This window comes from Diadema antillarum, unplaced genomic scaffold, assembly GCF_040938485.1.
Source record: "Diadema antillarum isolate AM-2024a unplaced genomic scaffold, OU_Dant_1.0 seq00001334_RagTag, whole genome shotgun sequence".
Lineage (NCBI taxonomy): Eukaryota > Metazoa > Echinodermata > Echinoidea > Diadematoida > Diadematidae > Diadema > Diadema antillarum.
The window spans coordinates 522,406-536,028 of NW_027272104.1; the positions used below are offsets into that span (position 1 = coordinate 522,406).

A 13,623-nucleotide genomic window follows, 5' to 3' on the forward strand; every position below is an offset into this window, starting at 1 on the left:
AAAACTTGAGGTAGTTTAAACTGATGTATTCTGTTAAGGGCCCATTAAATCTTTAAATACCTTTCTTATTTTCCAGCAATCTTGGGATGTACAGATCCAGCAGAATCAGAAGCATTTTGTGTGTAGACCCTACTGACAAGACCTGGCATGTCTGAATTACTAGTAATCCATCGGATGAATTTGACCATCTCATCGACAATAAAGAGATTCTTTTCGAGATGCAAAGCCAAGGTAAGGATGTGGCCGAAAGGGGGTCGGGACAGGGGGTAACATACATCAGTAACCGGTCAGGGAAGACAAGCAAAACAAAACAAAAGCAAGGTTTTCCAGCATATTTATCTCGAGAGTTGAGCAGCTGTGTTCTGCAGCAGGCCATGCGTGCAGCCCAACTGTTGATTGTTTTGCTGTTTTGTTTTGTTTTTTTCTGCTGGTGAGTCTGGCGCCCTCTACGAAATTCTGTTATGATCGCCGAGCAACGGTCAAAGGTCACGACTAGCGTACGTCGTAACCGTGTAGGCAATCATCCATCGTAGTCCCACGCGTGTAAGTTTTCGCAGTGGAGAAGTTTGAAGTTCTTCCATTTTTCCATTCGGTGATCGCACGAAAAGACGATCGTTTTGCCTTCGCCCGCTTCGTGATCATACGTTACTATCAATAAAGCAGTCGTGAATTTTGTTCCGTGTTACAATATGTAGCGCCCAATATGGATGAGAAACCACCGCCGAGCCGAAGATCATCTGGACACAGCGAAAAAGCTAAGAAATCTAACAAAAAGAAGAAGAAAAGCAAATACAAAGAACGAAAACGTGGAAAATCGAGTCCCGACGAAACAAATTCGGACAGTGCGTTGGAGACTGGTGAGAAGTTTACTCTAAAGTCATTCCTTAGTCTCGTTAGTCAAACGTCAAGTGAAATAGAGTCTAATTATCAAGCTATTTACATGTAGCTATTTACAGCAAAAATTTCATGGTTCGTTCATATTGTCATCTGTTCAGGGCTGCCAATCTCGAGTGAGGGCTGGAGTGAGATACAGTACCGTCACTGACTGTTACTTAGCGTTAGTATTATGAGAAAGAGGGATCGAAGCGACGGTGGTCATGGGGGGGGGGATCGTGTGAAGGGAAGTATCTCTCCCCTTACCCTCCCCCCCCCCCTTTCCACTGGAGGGAGCTTTGACAATTTTACAATTTAAATGGTGCACTCTGGTGCATAGACACCCTACTTCAGATTCAGTGAAGATTTCAACACATGCAGAGAGTAATTTACCATAACCCCGACGCGGGGCGCTGCTGCGGTTAAGACTATGCATATTAGAGCCTTATTGATATTAGTGGGTCTAACGTTAGAGAGGGTGGTGTGACGTGCCTGTCATGCATGTGGTTGTGGGAAAATCTCGAAAGTTTGGACAAATTGCTTGTTTGGATGATCAGAGATTTGGGGGAAATTCCTTTTTTTTCACTTTCTGATTTGGGGTCTCGGCCTGAGAATTCCTTCATCAGAGTAATACAGTTCAAATTTGATGAATTGTCGAAACACTTCACATTCAGGTTGGATGCAGTTTTAATTACCCACTACAGGTGACAGTGGCTGGAATGTTAAGCCACTACCTCGCACCTCGGGGTTAATCTAAAACTAGACGCATAATCAAAAGTAAAATTATCAGAGCTTAATTCTATAGAAAAACTCTCCTCTTAATCTTGTTACGGTAGTACAAATTTTTTGTATGTGTACCGTAAAACGGGGTGAATAGGGACAAATTTAAAGTTCTAATGATTGTATTTTTTTTCATGCAGCCCAGAGACTCAATCTTATGTGGGGATTTTATGTCCATCTAAAATACCTTTAATTTGGTATTGTGAAAGAAAATAAATATTTTGGGGAAAAGTATGTTTTTTGATAAAATGATGCTGTCCCTTTTGACCCCAAATTTGGGGTCAACAGGGACAACACTAATTTTGATCCAAAAAAAGCTGTTTGGAGGCATTTTTTTTTTCAATCCATCAAATGAATTGGATTAAGAGAACAACTACAGAGTTTAAAAATGATATACAAACATTTAAGAGCAATCTATTCCAATGTTAAATCAATCTTTAACAAAAATTTCAACAGCCCAACAAAATGAGCTGATATAAAAAAATGTGACCCATCAGGTCAAAGGTTAAGATTGAAAAGTAAGTCAAAACTTTACTAATCCAATGAATTACACTCAAATATTAACCCATTTCTTATTCAAGTGGCAAATCATGATGTACAATCTTATTCATACACTGTAAATTCAGTGTAACTTGACTCTTATGAAGTCGGGAATATTTTGGGAGTTCTTACAGCAATTATAAGCTGGCACCTATAGTATGGGTCTGACCCAAACAGATGTGTTGTTGGCATTAAAACATGCAGAAGACAGAGAAAAGGGTCATGAAATACAAGTGGAAGAGTCCTAGCCTGTCTTAGGCAGTGAAAAAAATTCCCAAGGGGGTGGGTGGGGCCAGGGTTCCCAGACCCTTCCTCCCCAAGATAGGGTTAAGACAGCGAAGTTCACTCTCATCTATGTATGCAAAAGTGAAGCCACATATCCAAAGATCTTATTGCTCTCTTGTCGAGAGATTTAGAATAAAAATTCACACTTTTGGAAATAGCTGGACATAACAAACATTTCAGAGCAATTTATGACATTATAATAGTTAATCATACAGAAAATTTAAAGGGCCAATCAAACGATATCATGGTGTCCCTATTCACCCCAGTCTAATTGATTTTTTGCCCAAGAGAAGAAAAAATGTGCTGTCACAAATTCTTGTTGAAATAATCATTTCAAATTTAAAGGTATGTTGTAGGACCTAATAGGCTAGATTCATGAACCTTTTTTAGCAGATTTCATTACTCAATGGCCACAGGAGCAGAAAAGTTTTGACCACCCTGATTTTTTTGTGATTTTTTGAAAACTTTTTATTTGGACCTCCAGTACCCTTTAAAAAAATCTTCACATCAGGAGGACCACTTTCTGGACACTGTTGGATGGTCCTTCCATCCTATGATAAAAATAAGAAAAAAAGTTCAAGCAAATTTGAAACATGCACATTCAAAAAACTTTTCTCGGTTTTGTCCCTATTCACCTCGCCGTCCCTTTTCACCCCGTTTTACGGTAGTTCTAGACCTGTAGTATCGGGACTGTTAACTGACCTACAGGGGGGTGTTTCATCAACGTTTGTCAGCGCTGACAACTGTCAGCGCTGACAATTTCAGCAAAATCCTTGGTTTTGATTGGCTGAGATGCTCTGGTCACTGACTGTTGCTATGGTGATTCAAGTTGTCAGCGCTGACAAACGATGATGAAACACCCCCCTGATCAGTCTGTATCTTGTCATTGGGGATATGTTCTGCGGAGACTGTGTCTGGCTTCACAGAATCCCCTCTGGAGGAGAGCCGTAAAAGTATTTAAAAAATGATTTAAAAACAAAACTCCTTCGGACAGACAGATTTTTCTGTCTAGCCAGTAAGCAGCGTTCCAGGAATAGAGGTCTACTAACTCACATGTTCACCTCTGGTAAATGCTCTCATGTAGAGATCTCATTGAATCATACAACTATAGCCGACAATCGTATGACTGTACTGGCTATTACTGTAGTACAATGTACTGTTTTCTCCTAGGTAGTCTAGACAGGTCTGTTCTAGGGCTAATACCAGTTGTTCTATTTAACACTAAAATTCATATCTCCTACATTGTACATGTACTAGCATGCTCGCTAGAAATTAAAGGGACTGTTCAGTTCTGGTTGAGGTGAGGATTTAGCTTTTAACGTTTTGCGAGATATTCAGAAACCACTTTATGGATAGATTCCAAGTTCAAAAGATTTTTATGAGTGAGATTTAATTTTCCTGACTCAGCATCTCGGTGCACGCTCATGCCCGCGAGCAAGGGGAGGGCGGGTTCCCCCCTCCCACGGTAGGGAGCACTTTCAATTTTTAGCTCTTAATGGTGCGATCTAGTGCATCTAGGCCTACTTAGGTAACTATTTTTTACTTATTTTGAAAGACAAAAGGAAAATATACCTTCCATTGCAACTATTACTTTAATCCTTTGTGCTACGGTCCCGATGCGTGAGAAAAATGGGTGTCATGCATGAGATTGTGAGATGGACCCTAAATGCGTGAGTCTCACACAGAATGCATGAGACTTGGTAGCTCTGTCTATGAGATGTCGAAGAGCATGCAATTCTAAGGGGTATCAAAAGTTTATTTCAATGAAAATCGGTTTTCAAATGGCTGAGATATCCAAAAACAAGGTGAAACAAAGAGATCCTAATAAAAGGGATGGCCTGTCGCCTTTTATCATTATCACTTTTTTGGATATCTCAGCCATTTGAAAACCAATTTTCATCAAATAAACATTGAATCCTTCTTAAAATTACATGTTCTTTCATATTTCATAAGAGGCTTCTCATTATCTCACTTACATTGTAGGAATGTTATAAACCTGAATCCCCACCTCAACCAATACTGTACAGTCCCTTTAAAGAAAATGGCATACTATACAAGCTTGTAGATGTAGAACCTATATGATTGTACAAATGTATGTTTAGGGCTAGAACTGTGTGTTATCCCAGCTTTTGAGAGACTCCACTTGCTTATTAATTTTTTGTTTTGTTTCTGTTTTGTAGAACTGAATCTTTGACATCAAGTTTGTGTGTGTGTGTGTGTGTGTGTGTGTGTGTGTGTGTGTGTGCGTGTGTGTGTGTGTGTGAGGGTGTGCGTGTGTGAGGGTGTGTGTGTGTGTGTGTGTTTGACAAATGTCTATAAGTTTCATGGGCTGCAGAATGTGATTTTTTTCCCCTATTTTTTTTTCTTAACAGGCTAAAAAAAGTGTGGGGGAGGATACACCAACCCCAACCCCCGCATTGTTCTGCACCCCTGAGTTTTGTGTATAGTTGTAGAGTACTTCTCCAGCACACATTCTTTTTCTCATTGACAAATGAATTTCTCTTCATGATTTCACTTCAGTGCTGCTGCAGTAATTTACATTCAAGTTATTTGTTATGATGGTGTGCCTGTGCCAACATTTTAAATCTGAAAACATCAACCTGCTGTTCATCTGTATCTATATTCTCAGTACTGATTGCAGATTTTACTGGCATTGATCTGTTACATGCCATAACACAATTTTTATGTGTCCTTGAACTTCATAAAACCTTTCCTTCACTTTGAACAGTCATATGCTTTGCCCTCTCTGAACCAGTGCATCTTGATACAGGGTTTCTGCAGTCATGGAAAACCTGGAAAAGTCATGGAATTTTGAAAATGTTTTTGCCAAGCCTGGAAAAATCACGGAAAATGCAGAATTATAGATCAGTATTCTTTAATAATGGTCTGTAAAGCACATTGAGATATTTAACAAGTGTGAAATGCGCTATATAAAAACTAGCAAAACTTATGATTATTCTTATTATAGCATAGAAAAGTCATGGAAATGTATACATTTTTATATCATTTGATTTGCCTTTTTAGTGTTTTTTTTTTCAATTTACTTTTGTTTTCGGGAAACATTTCCTAGAATAAAATCTGAGTAACTTGTTCACTACAGACAGTCTTGAGTTGGTATGTTATACACACTGTCACTCGTACATGGACACTACTTATCTAATAGTAATTTTCATTTATTTAACACTAACCACTTGGGGATTCCATGAAGTTACTGTCTGAAAATTGTCCTTTTATTTTTCTTCAAATTTTACATGGAAAAGTTATGGAAAATTCATAAAAGAAATAATGGAATATATTTTTGTACAAGGTGCAGAACCATGTTGATAGTATCAGACTGTCTGACAGACTGTCTACACTGTTCTACACAACTGTGTAAACATGTTTGATCTACCGTATACTGACTAACAATATGGAGTCGTTAGAGAATGGGTGATACCAAGTGACTGTTCACTGTTTTGAGCTTTTTTTGCCAAGTTGATGTTTTATTCATTTTGTGTCTTGATTGCCGAGTGTTATGAATCAGCCTGACATTGCACAAATACATGCGTGATTTGAAATTAGTGATCCTCTCTTGCTTTAGTTAGTGATCCTGCATATACATTTTTTACTATGCATAACAGCCCAAAGGCTGTTTCTTAGGGGATGTCATTTTCTCACTGAAATGATGTAAAAGAATCGACATTCCTGTGTTCTGTATAGTAAATGTAATGAAAGAGATCAACTACAATACATGTCTGCAGCAGTCAAGGACAATTCAGGAAGTCAGATGTTATTAACAATATATCTAATGTCATCGTGACTTAGTCAAACAAAGATCATAGGTCAGAAGGAAAAATTGTGTGAAAGAGAAAGCTGTTTGAAGTTGAATCAGAAAAAAAAAGAAGATAAGATAAGATTAAGAAAGAGTTTGAGCAAAGTCTGCAGGACATTATCATACAATGAGAGGTTACAAACTTAAGCGATCTAATTTACTGTCCTGGAGGAACTGGCTGTCTAGGTCTCGATGAACCAAAAGTCTACAGGTGTACTCCTTGCCATCAAAATTTTCATAATTTTGGGCTTGGCTATTCTATTATCAAATATATGTACACTGTAATTTAAATCAAGTGAATGATAGCCAGCACACTTTGCACGCTCGATTCTGGTAAGTCAGTAGTAAGTGAAGAGCGCCATCTCGCGACCAACAACAGAATATACAGCATTCACTGATCTTTAGCTAAGTCGGGAGGCGAGACGATCAGTGAAAACATCCCATAAAATCTATAGACGAGTAGGCCTACATGTATCGGAAGTACGCAAGGCTTCGAAACGTACAACTACCGTATGTCAAAAAAAAATTACAACAGGACTCTTCACAATGATAACTTTAAAAATAGGGAATCAATCCAAATACAATTTCAGGGTATGAAGCTATAGCTTATTACCCACATCTTGCAGAAAACCCCATCCGATTTGCGTCTGTGGTCAAAGAGAAATGAGGATTTTTGTAGAGCATGTCAGGGATCCCTTCCCTCCAAGTTCTGTCAGTTGTGTTCACGCATTATGCAGTTCCAAAAGCGTCCAAGTGCTAAGCTCAGAAGAATCAGACCCATGACATGCTTTACAATGATTCAGATTTCTCTGTCACCGCTTAACCAAATTGAATGGGGTTTCTGCAAAATATAGCTATGATGTTATACTTTAAGACCATGAAATAGCATGTGGACAGTTTATTCATGTTGAAAGTTATCAAGCGAAAATCTGATTGTAATATTTTTGGGGATATATTGTATACTGTATATCAGTAAGGGGGAGGAGTTAGGGGTGGCGCTCGTTGGGTCGTTGGCACCTCCGCAGCCTCGACCGGAATATTTGGGTGAAAACCTCAGAAAATCGTGTTATATTTTGTTGTGAGGTTTTCTTGTTTTGTTTTGTTTTGTTTTTTCATGTCAGTGCGTCTGTGCATGTGTGCGAGTGTGTTATGTCATGTTATTCGTATGCGTGCGTGTTTGAGTGTGTTACGTTTTGTTTCGTTTCGTTTTTATCTACATTAGTGAATGTAGTTTCAAGGTTATTTATGGTGTATCCATGCAGTTAGCGTGGCCCCATAGAGCTGGGACCTAATTATGGCTAGGTTTGGACATTTTGATTTGCTTTTAAAAATGAAAATGCATGATCAGTTTTTCAACGTCCTTGGAAAGTATTTTTCATCAGTGTGATAAATACACAAATGGACACCATGCCCCCTGGGGTCCTGAGAGCCCCCCCCCCCCCCCCCTTCTTAAGTTCGCTATGTTCTCATAGGTATATAAGCATATGGTCTGGAATAATGCGTGGAAGGTAAACTTGTGATTCTGAGGTGAGCGCGAGACTCCCGGGTCTTTTTTTAACTCGTGTGACGAATTAAAGCTTTCTCTCGCTATGCTTTTCAAGGTGATGAAACATTGACAAATTGGAGCGTATCATTGTTTAATTCAACTATTGTAGCTATATTGTAAGCTGCAGTGTAAGTGTTCTGGACTTGGAAAAAGCGTGTATTTCGAAAAACTTTTAAAAAGTTGAAGTGACAGAATTGAGATAAAGCATATCCATGAATAGTAGCCGGGGCGCTTTAATGTATTGACCAAAATAACTGCCCATGGACCGCAAAGTAGGAGTATCCGTCATTTGCCCTTTGCAGATTATCATCTTTAGTGTAAAAATAATGTGAACAACATCACCCGAGGAACGCTCAACTAGACCTACAATCTGTATTGTCCAAAGGCTATTCAGTTGTTGCCTTGAATGTTGCTGAGTCTGTCACACTCAACATCCTTTGCTCTCACTGTTGTTATCATAGAAGAACAAACAAATGAGACGGGTATATTGTATGGACCGTGATATGTTATGAATGTCCTACCCTGAAGTCATGTCAAAATGAATAATGCTGTATATGCTGGGTGCTTTTGAATGATATCGAGCGATATTCCTAAGCCTGTTTTGTCAATCGATCCGCCAAGGAGGTTAGCTCTCGTTCCTTTGGTCCCGACAATTGTCTGGTCACCTCACTCGTTGTCACTCTCAGACGAGCTGATATTCTGTCAGAAGCTCGAAGGTTTTTTCAATGCTAGGCCTTTGTTGGCCGACATCGGCTTATCACAATGCCATAAACCCCGACCCTTGTCCGGGCTGAGTTTGCCTTAGAGCACAGATATAACTTACGTAATGTTGTGGACAAAGGAATGGTAAAATAATGAAAGCTATTGATGGAAGGGCTTCATTACAGACGCGGGCTCTTGAGAAGTGACATCTCCTTTGATGTGCCCACCTTTTTGCGGAGGTTTTGATTAGCGAGGTTCTAACAGTATTAAATCGCTGCCAGGTGTGTTGCAACGCTCATTAGTGTCCGGTTGTATTCGCCAAAGTCGTCGATGGGTATCGTCGCATTCTCCTTCGCGAAAAGTAGCGCCGGGAGATCATTAAACTACTCTGGAAGAGACATTGCTTATGAGGAGGTAGCGCTGTTAAACTCTGCTTGGACTATGATGATATTTAAGGCCACTTCCTTCGTTGAACGGTGTCATGATTGCATTGGATTTTCTGTGGAAGTTTTATCAAGTACGCCAGTTTAGGCTCTCATAGACCTGTCTATTCTGCCGACCCATCCGGGGTACCATGGGAATCGGTGTCTGTGTGGTACATACTGTACCAGGAATTCCTTCTTCTTGACAGGCAGTTCTGACAGGGGATATCTACATGATGCTCGCTTGTGTAGTGTGCTTACACCGCCTTCTTGCTATACTACCAGACAACCGGAGCAGATATTGTCGCATGCGAACGAATCTGACTACTTGATGAGATCTAGAAAAAAGCGTGTGAGATCCGAACCACCGCGTCAGATCCTTTAAAACCCTGGAGATATCCATCCACTGAGAGAGAAAGTGATGCCTACGTATATCTGTTGGAATGGCTGATCACTTCGATGTTAAAGACAATTACCGGCATAATGCCAGGGACGTGTTGCTTTGAATCGATCTAAATTCACAAACTATCAAATGGACTCATGTCAGGCTTTTGAAATCATTCAGATGACTTTTGGCTCAGTGTTTGATAGAGGTCAGTTGTCAAGCACTGTCAATACGCGAGCAATAGCTGCGGTGAAACTGCGCTAAGAAAAACCGCAAGGTGCTTTAATTCAGTGAAAGACACAAACATCGGCTCAGACGACTGTCTCCAAAAGGAGTCACTAAAATGACAAAAAGCCGTGCAAACTATTTTTTAAATCAGTAAGATAAGACAGAAATGTATTCCAGTCGAGTAAAGTTATAGGGGAAACATGACGGCTGTCTCCCAGCTGGCAGGGGTGCGGTGGATCGTGCCCCGATCCGAGTGGGGAACACGAAGTCACCTGATGTGACCGAAGTGGCGCCAGGTTTGGATCCTTAGACGACGTACACCGCGAAGATCGATGTAAGCCACATGACATTGAAACAAATCTCTCACCTCAAGCGAGTAACAATACTAAGTGCTGTGAGGATACTCATTGTTCGGCGGCAGTAACCAAGTCGGGCCGATCTAAGAAATATTGACAGGGAATCCGGAGATCTATTAATTATTCAGCTTCCAGTCACATTAAAAGGCGTGGTACAAAGAGGGATTGTTATCCAATGTGACGCTATTCACGCCGCTTGGTGTCCCATTCAGATCCTATCGACCTCTCCCAGTGATCCCTCACACGGATAACGACTTGATGACTCTCCGTTTGTGTGTCACCCATGATTTCTTCTTTTTGTCGAAGTAAGGACAGTTTTGATTCAACAGATCCAACGTTTGATACATTTTGGCAACTTACGAAGTGGGAACTACATAGAGAAACAGAATTTCCATCGCAATGTAATATTGTTTGTAAGTAATGGTGTGCAATCAATTGTCCCGTGATAACACTTCAAGGAGCCGCGATATGAATGTTATCATCGTGGTATCCAAGGCAGTGCAGTAGGACATCTCCATATGCCATCACGGATAGATGATGAGCTATCCTTAGTTACCGTCCCTTGAAAAAGAAGATGCAGATCTGTGAATTACGGTGTATTGTGCGTCAAAATCATTTGACGGACTGTTAGGGGCGCTTAGATAGCCTCATTTCATTTTTGGAGTGTAGTAGGTATAGATCGATGGAATATGAACACTGATCGCTGCATTGCTTGTCAAACACTGAGGTACAGGATGTCGCGTGCTTCCTGAAATTGCTATACCAGCTATAGGTAGATGTTTGAGATAGTGTGGTAGACATCATTGGCCTAATTGATGGGCTTGAACAAAGTTTCTCAGCCAACAACGATGCCGAGGTCGGGCAGTCGAGGGCCTCTCCGCTTGCCCAGCATCGACAACGACTTCCTAGTGAGCACTTCACAGGACCTGGGCGGGGCGACTAGTCCCACAAGCTGTACGAAGTTGACCGAAGCGGGAACGAAGTCAGAGGAAAATTGTGCGTCAATAATGCAATTTTTAACCTTATAGGGAAAATAACTGTGATGGTGCTTTGGTGCTCTGTGCGTTTGGTGTGTGCGTGTGTTTATCCCAAATGTATTATGCTGTTTTTGTTGCGTTTGTTTGTGTGCGTATACTCGGCTCAAACACATCGTGAGCTGCCATGACGATTTCAATTTACTTATTCCGGCTAATGGCGCTATAAACCGGGTGTCCCCCAAAAAAGCGGAACGGTGTATTTTCGGTTCCTTGCGTTCTTAAAGTAATATATTTTTTGACGTCATTAGAAAGAGCATCTTCCGCAGAAGACAATGATTACCAAAATCATAAAATTTGGTTCAGTACTTTTTATTCTACGCCAATTTCTGTAAACAGTGGCGGATCCAGAGGGGGGCGCAAGAGGCGCACGCCCCCCCCCCCTTTATTTATCGTTAAAAACAAAGGAAATAAAAAGAAAAAAAATGAAATGAAACCCGGAAGTGGCACCAAAAAAAAAAAATAGTTACGCCCCCACCCCCCCCCCCCCCCTTTATAGAATTCCTGGATCCGTCCCTGGTAAATGTATTCATTTTCAAATTTCGCTGGATTTTTACTTCTTATGAGATAATAATTTTGGCGCGACACGCGATCCATACGGCGAATATTGTGTAAGCTCGGTGATCCATGTCAACAAAAGATACAGCTTTCACATTTGGCGCGGGCCAGGAAAAAACAGTGTGTGTGTGTGTGTGTGTGTGTGTGTGTCTGTCTGTCTGTCTGTCTGTTTGTGTCTGTGTCTGTGTCTGTGTCTGTCTGTCTGTCTGTCTGTGTGTGCGCGCGCCCAATGTGAAAGCTGAATCTTTTGCTGACATGGATCAACGAGTTTCCACAGTTCACCGTTATGGAACGCGTGTCGCACCCAAATTATCGTCTCATACGTCGCAAAAATCCGACGAAATTTGAAAATGATTGCATTTCCAGAAATTGGCGTAGAATAAAAAGTACAAAACCAAATTTAATGATTTTGGTATCATTGTCTTCTGCTGTTATAGTGTGAAGATTTCATCATTGTTGAACAATGTGTTGCCATGGTAACAGTACAATTTTTTTTTGTGAAAATCATTTAAAAAAATTGGTTCAGCTAACTCTTTCAGTTTTTGAGCATTTGGCTTCAAATTTGGCACCTGTGACCACTGTATTGCCTAGATGTGCAAAATTCATCTTCCGTCCTTGTCAATAAATGTGTTGCCATGGTAACAGCATATTTTGAACGAAAATTATGCGATTTCTATTTTTTTTTTTTTATAAAAAGCATACAAAGTAATTGCAGGTTGAGCTGACTCCATCAGTGTTAGGTGGGGGTATCAATCACATTGAGTGATAGTTCTAGTTTTGTAAGCGCTCTGAGCCTCATGGAAAGAGTGTATTAAACATTCACTGTATTGTTTTCTTTTGTATTGTAGTAGAGTGCATACATGAAAGTACATCAATTAATTCAAGGAATAAAAATACGACGACAACGCCCAAGTGCTACTCGAGCTCGTAGATTGTCTTTGTAAGTCTGTTGGTAAGCGTAATAAAATCAATCTAATATTTTTTAAAGTTTGGTAACAAACAGTTTGTTGTTGTTTATCGAAGGGGTAATATAGGAACTATGCTACATTAAATACAAATATTCCTCATCTCTTTCTCTCCCACGTTCATGTGCAGGTCGCAAGCGGATATCAACTGACAAGAACCACTCTTCTCAGTCTACCGCTAAGTCCTGTTCCTCTGGGTCGGTGGACGCCAGGAAAAGCAAGAGTAACACCAGCAGCGGTTCGGGGGTCCGATCGCACGAGGAGTTTCTGCAGAAATGCATTGTAGACATTTTCGACAGCCATCGACAGGCTCCAAAGTCCAGTCGGGCCGCATCGAAAAGCAATTCGCGCGCTTCGGCCAACAGTCAAGAATCTTCGGACCTTGATAATGACTTAGACGACGTTTCGGAGGCGCTTAACGAGAGCCTGAGATGGGATAATCCGTGCTCCAATCCCAAAGACGAGGAAGAGCGTATTAGAATTTACAAGATCAATCGGCGAAAGAGATATTTGATTGACTCTGTGAAGCACCGACACGACAAGGAGGGAGTTTTGAGGTTTGCCCGAGAGCTGGCGGCGGCCGATACTAGATAGTGATTGCCATGAAGTAGTGACGAACTGTTGCCATGAAGTAATGACGAACTGTGACCCCATGGCTGGTGAACGAACGTGCCCGGAGTTTTTGTCTTCCCCATCCACCCTGCTTGGTATTTTTTGTTTCTCGTGTGCCAGGACGCCCCCTTGCGATGACATTTATCTACTACATATTTCTACCGCATCGATCGTCTGTCACATGCACGATTTCAGAAAGTGAATTTTACTTTAATGTGCCAAGAGAGTATCGATATAATTGTAAGCCTACACTACATGTACTTTCTTCCTGTCTTTCTCTCTGTCCATTTATCTTTGTCTATTCTAATTGTATTTCAAGTTACTGTGCAAAGATAAAGAGTCAAACCAATGCTTTACCACATAATTATGCTAGCACAGAAGGGATTATCTCATGTGATGGACACCTACGAGTCATCCAGTCCACGAGCTAGACACCATGTAGAACGGGTCCACTAGCTAGACCTTATTTGCCTATAGTGTAGAGATCATATGCCTTATTTTCCTAGGGTCTAACCCATGGACTGTA

At 40.7% G+C, this 13,623-nt stretch overlaps 1 protein-coding gene across 1 annotated transcript; it reads left to right on the plus strand.

The window, feature by feature from the left end:
- The first annotated feature begins 703 nt into the window (after nt 1–703).
- LOC139708424 (uncharacterized) lies at nt 704–13,079 on the plus strand. The gene is made up of 2 exons (XM_071620375.1): nt 704–857; nt 12,616–13,079. Exons 1-2 carry the CDS (start codon nt 704–706, stop codon nt 13,077–13,079), a joined length of 618 nt encoding a protein of 205 aa, XP_071476476.1.
- Nucleotides 13,080–13,623: the final 544 nt, after the last annotated feature.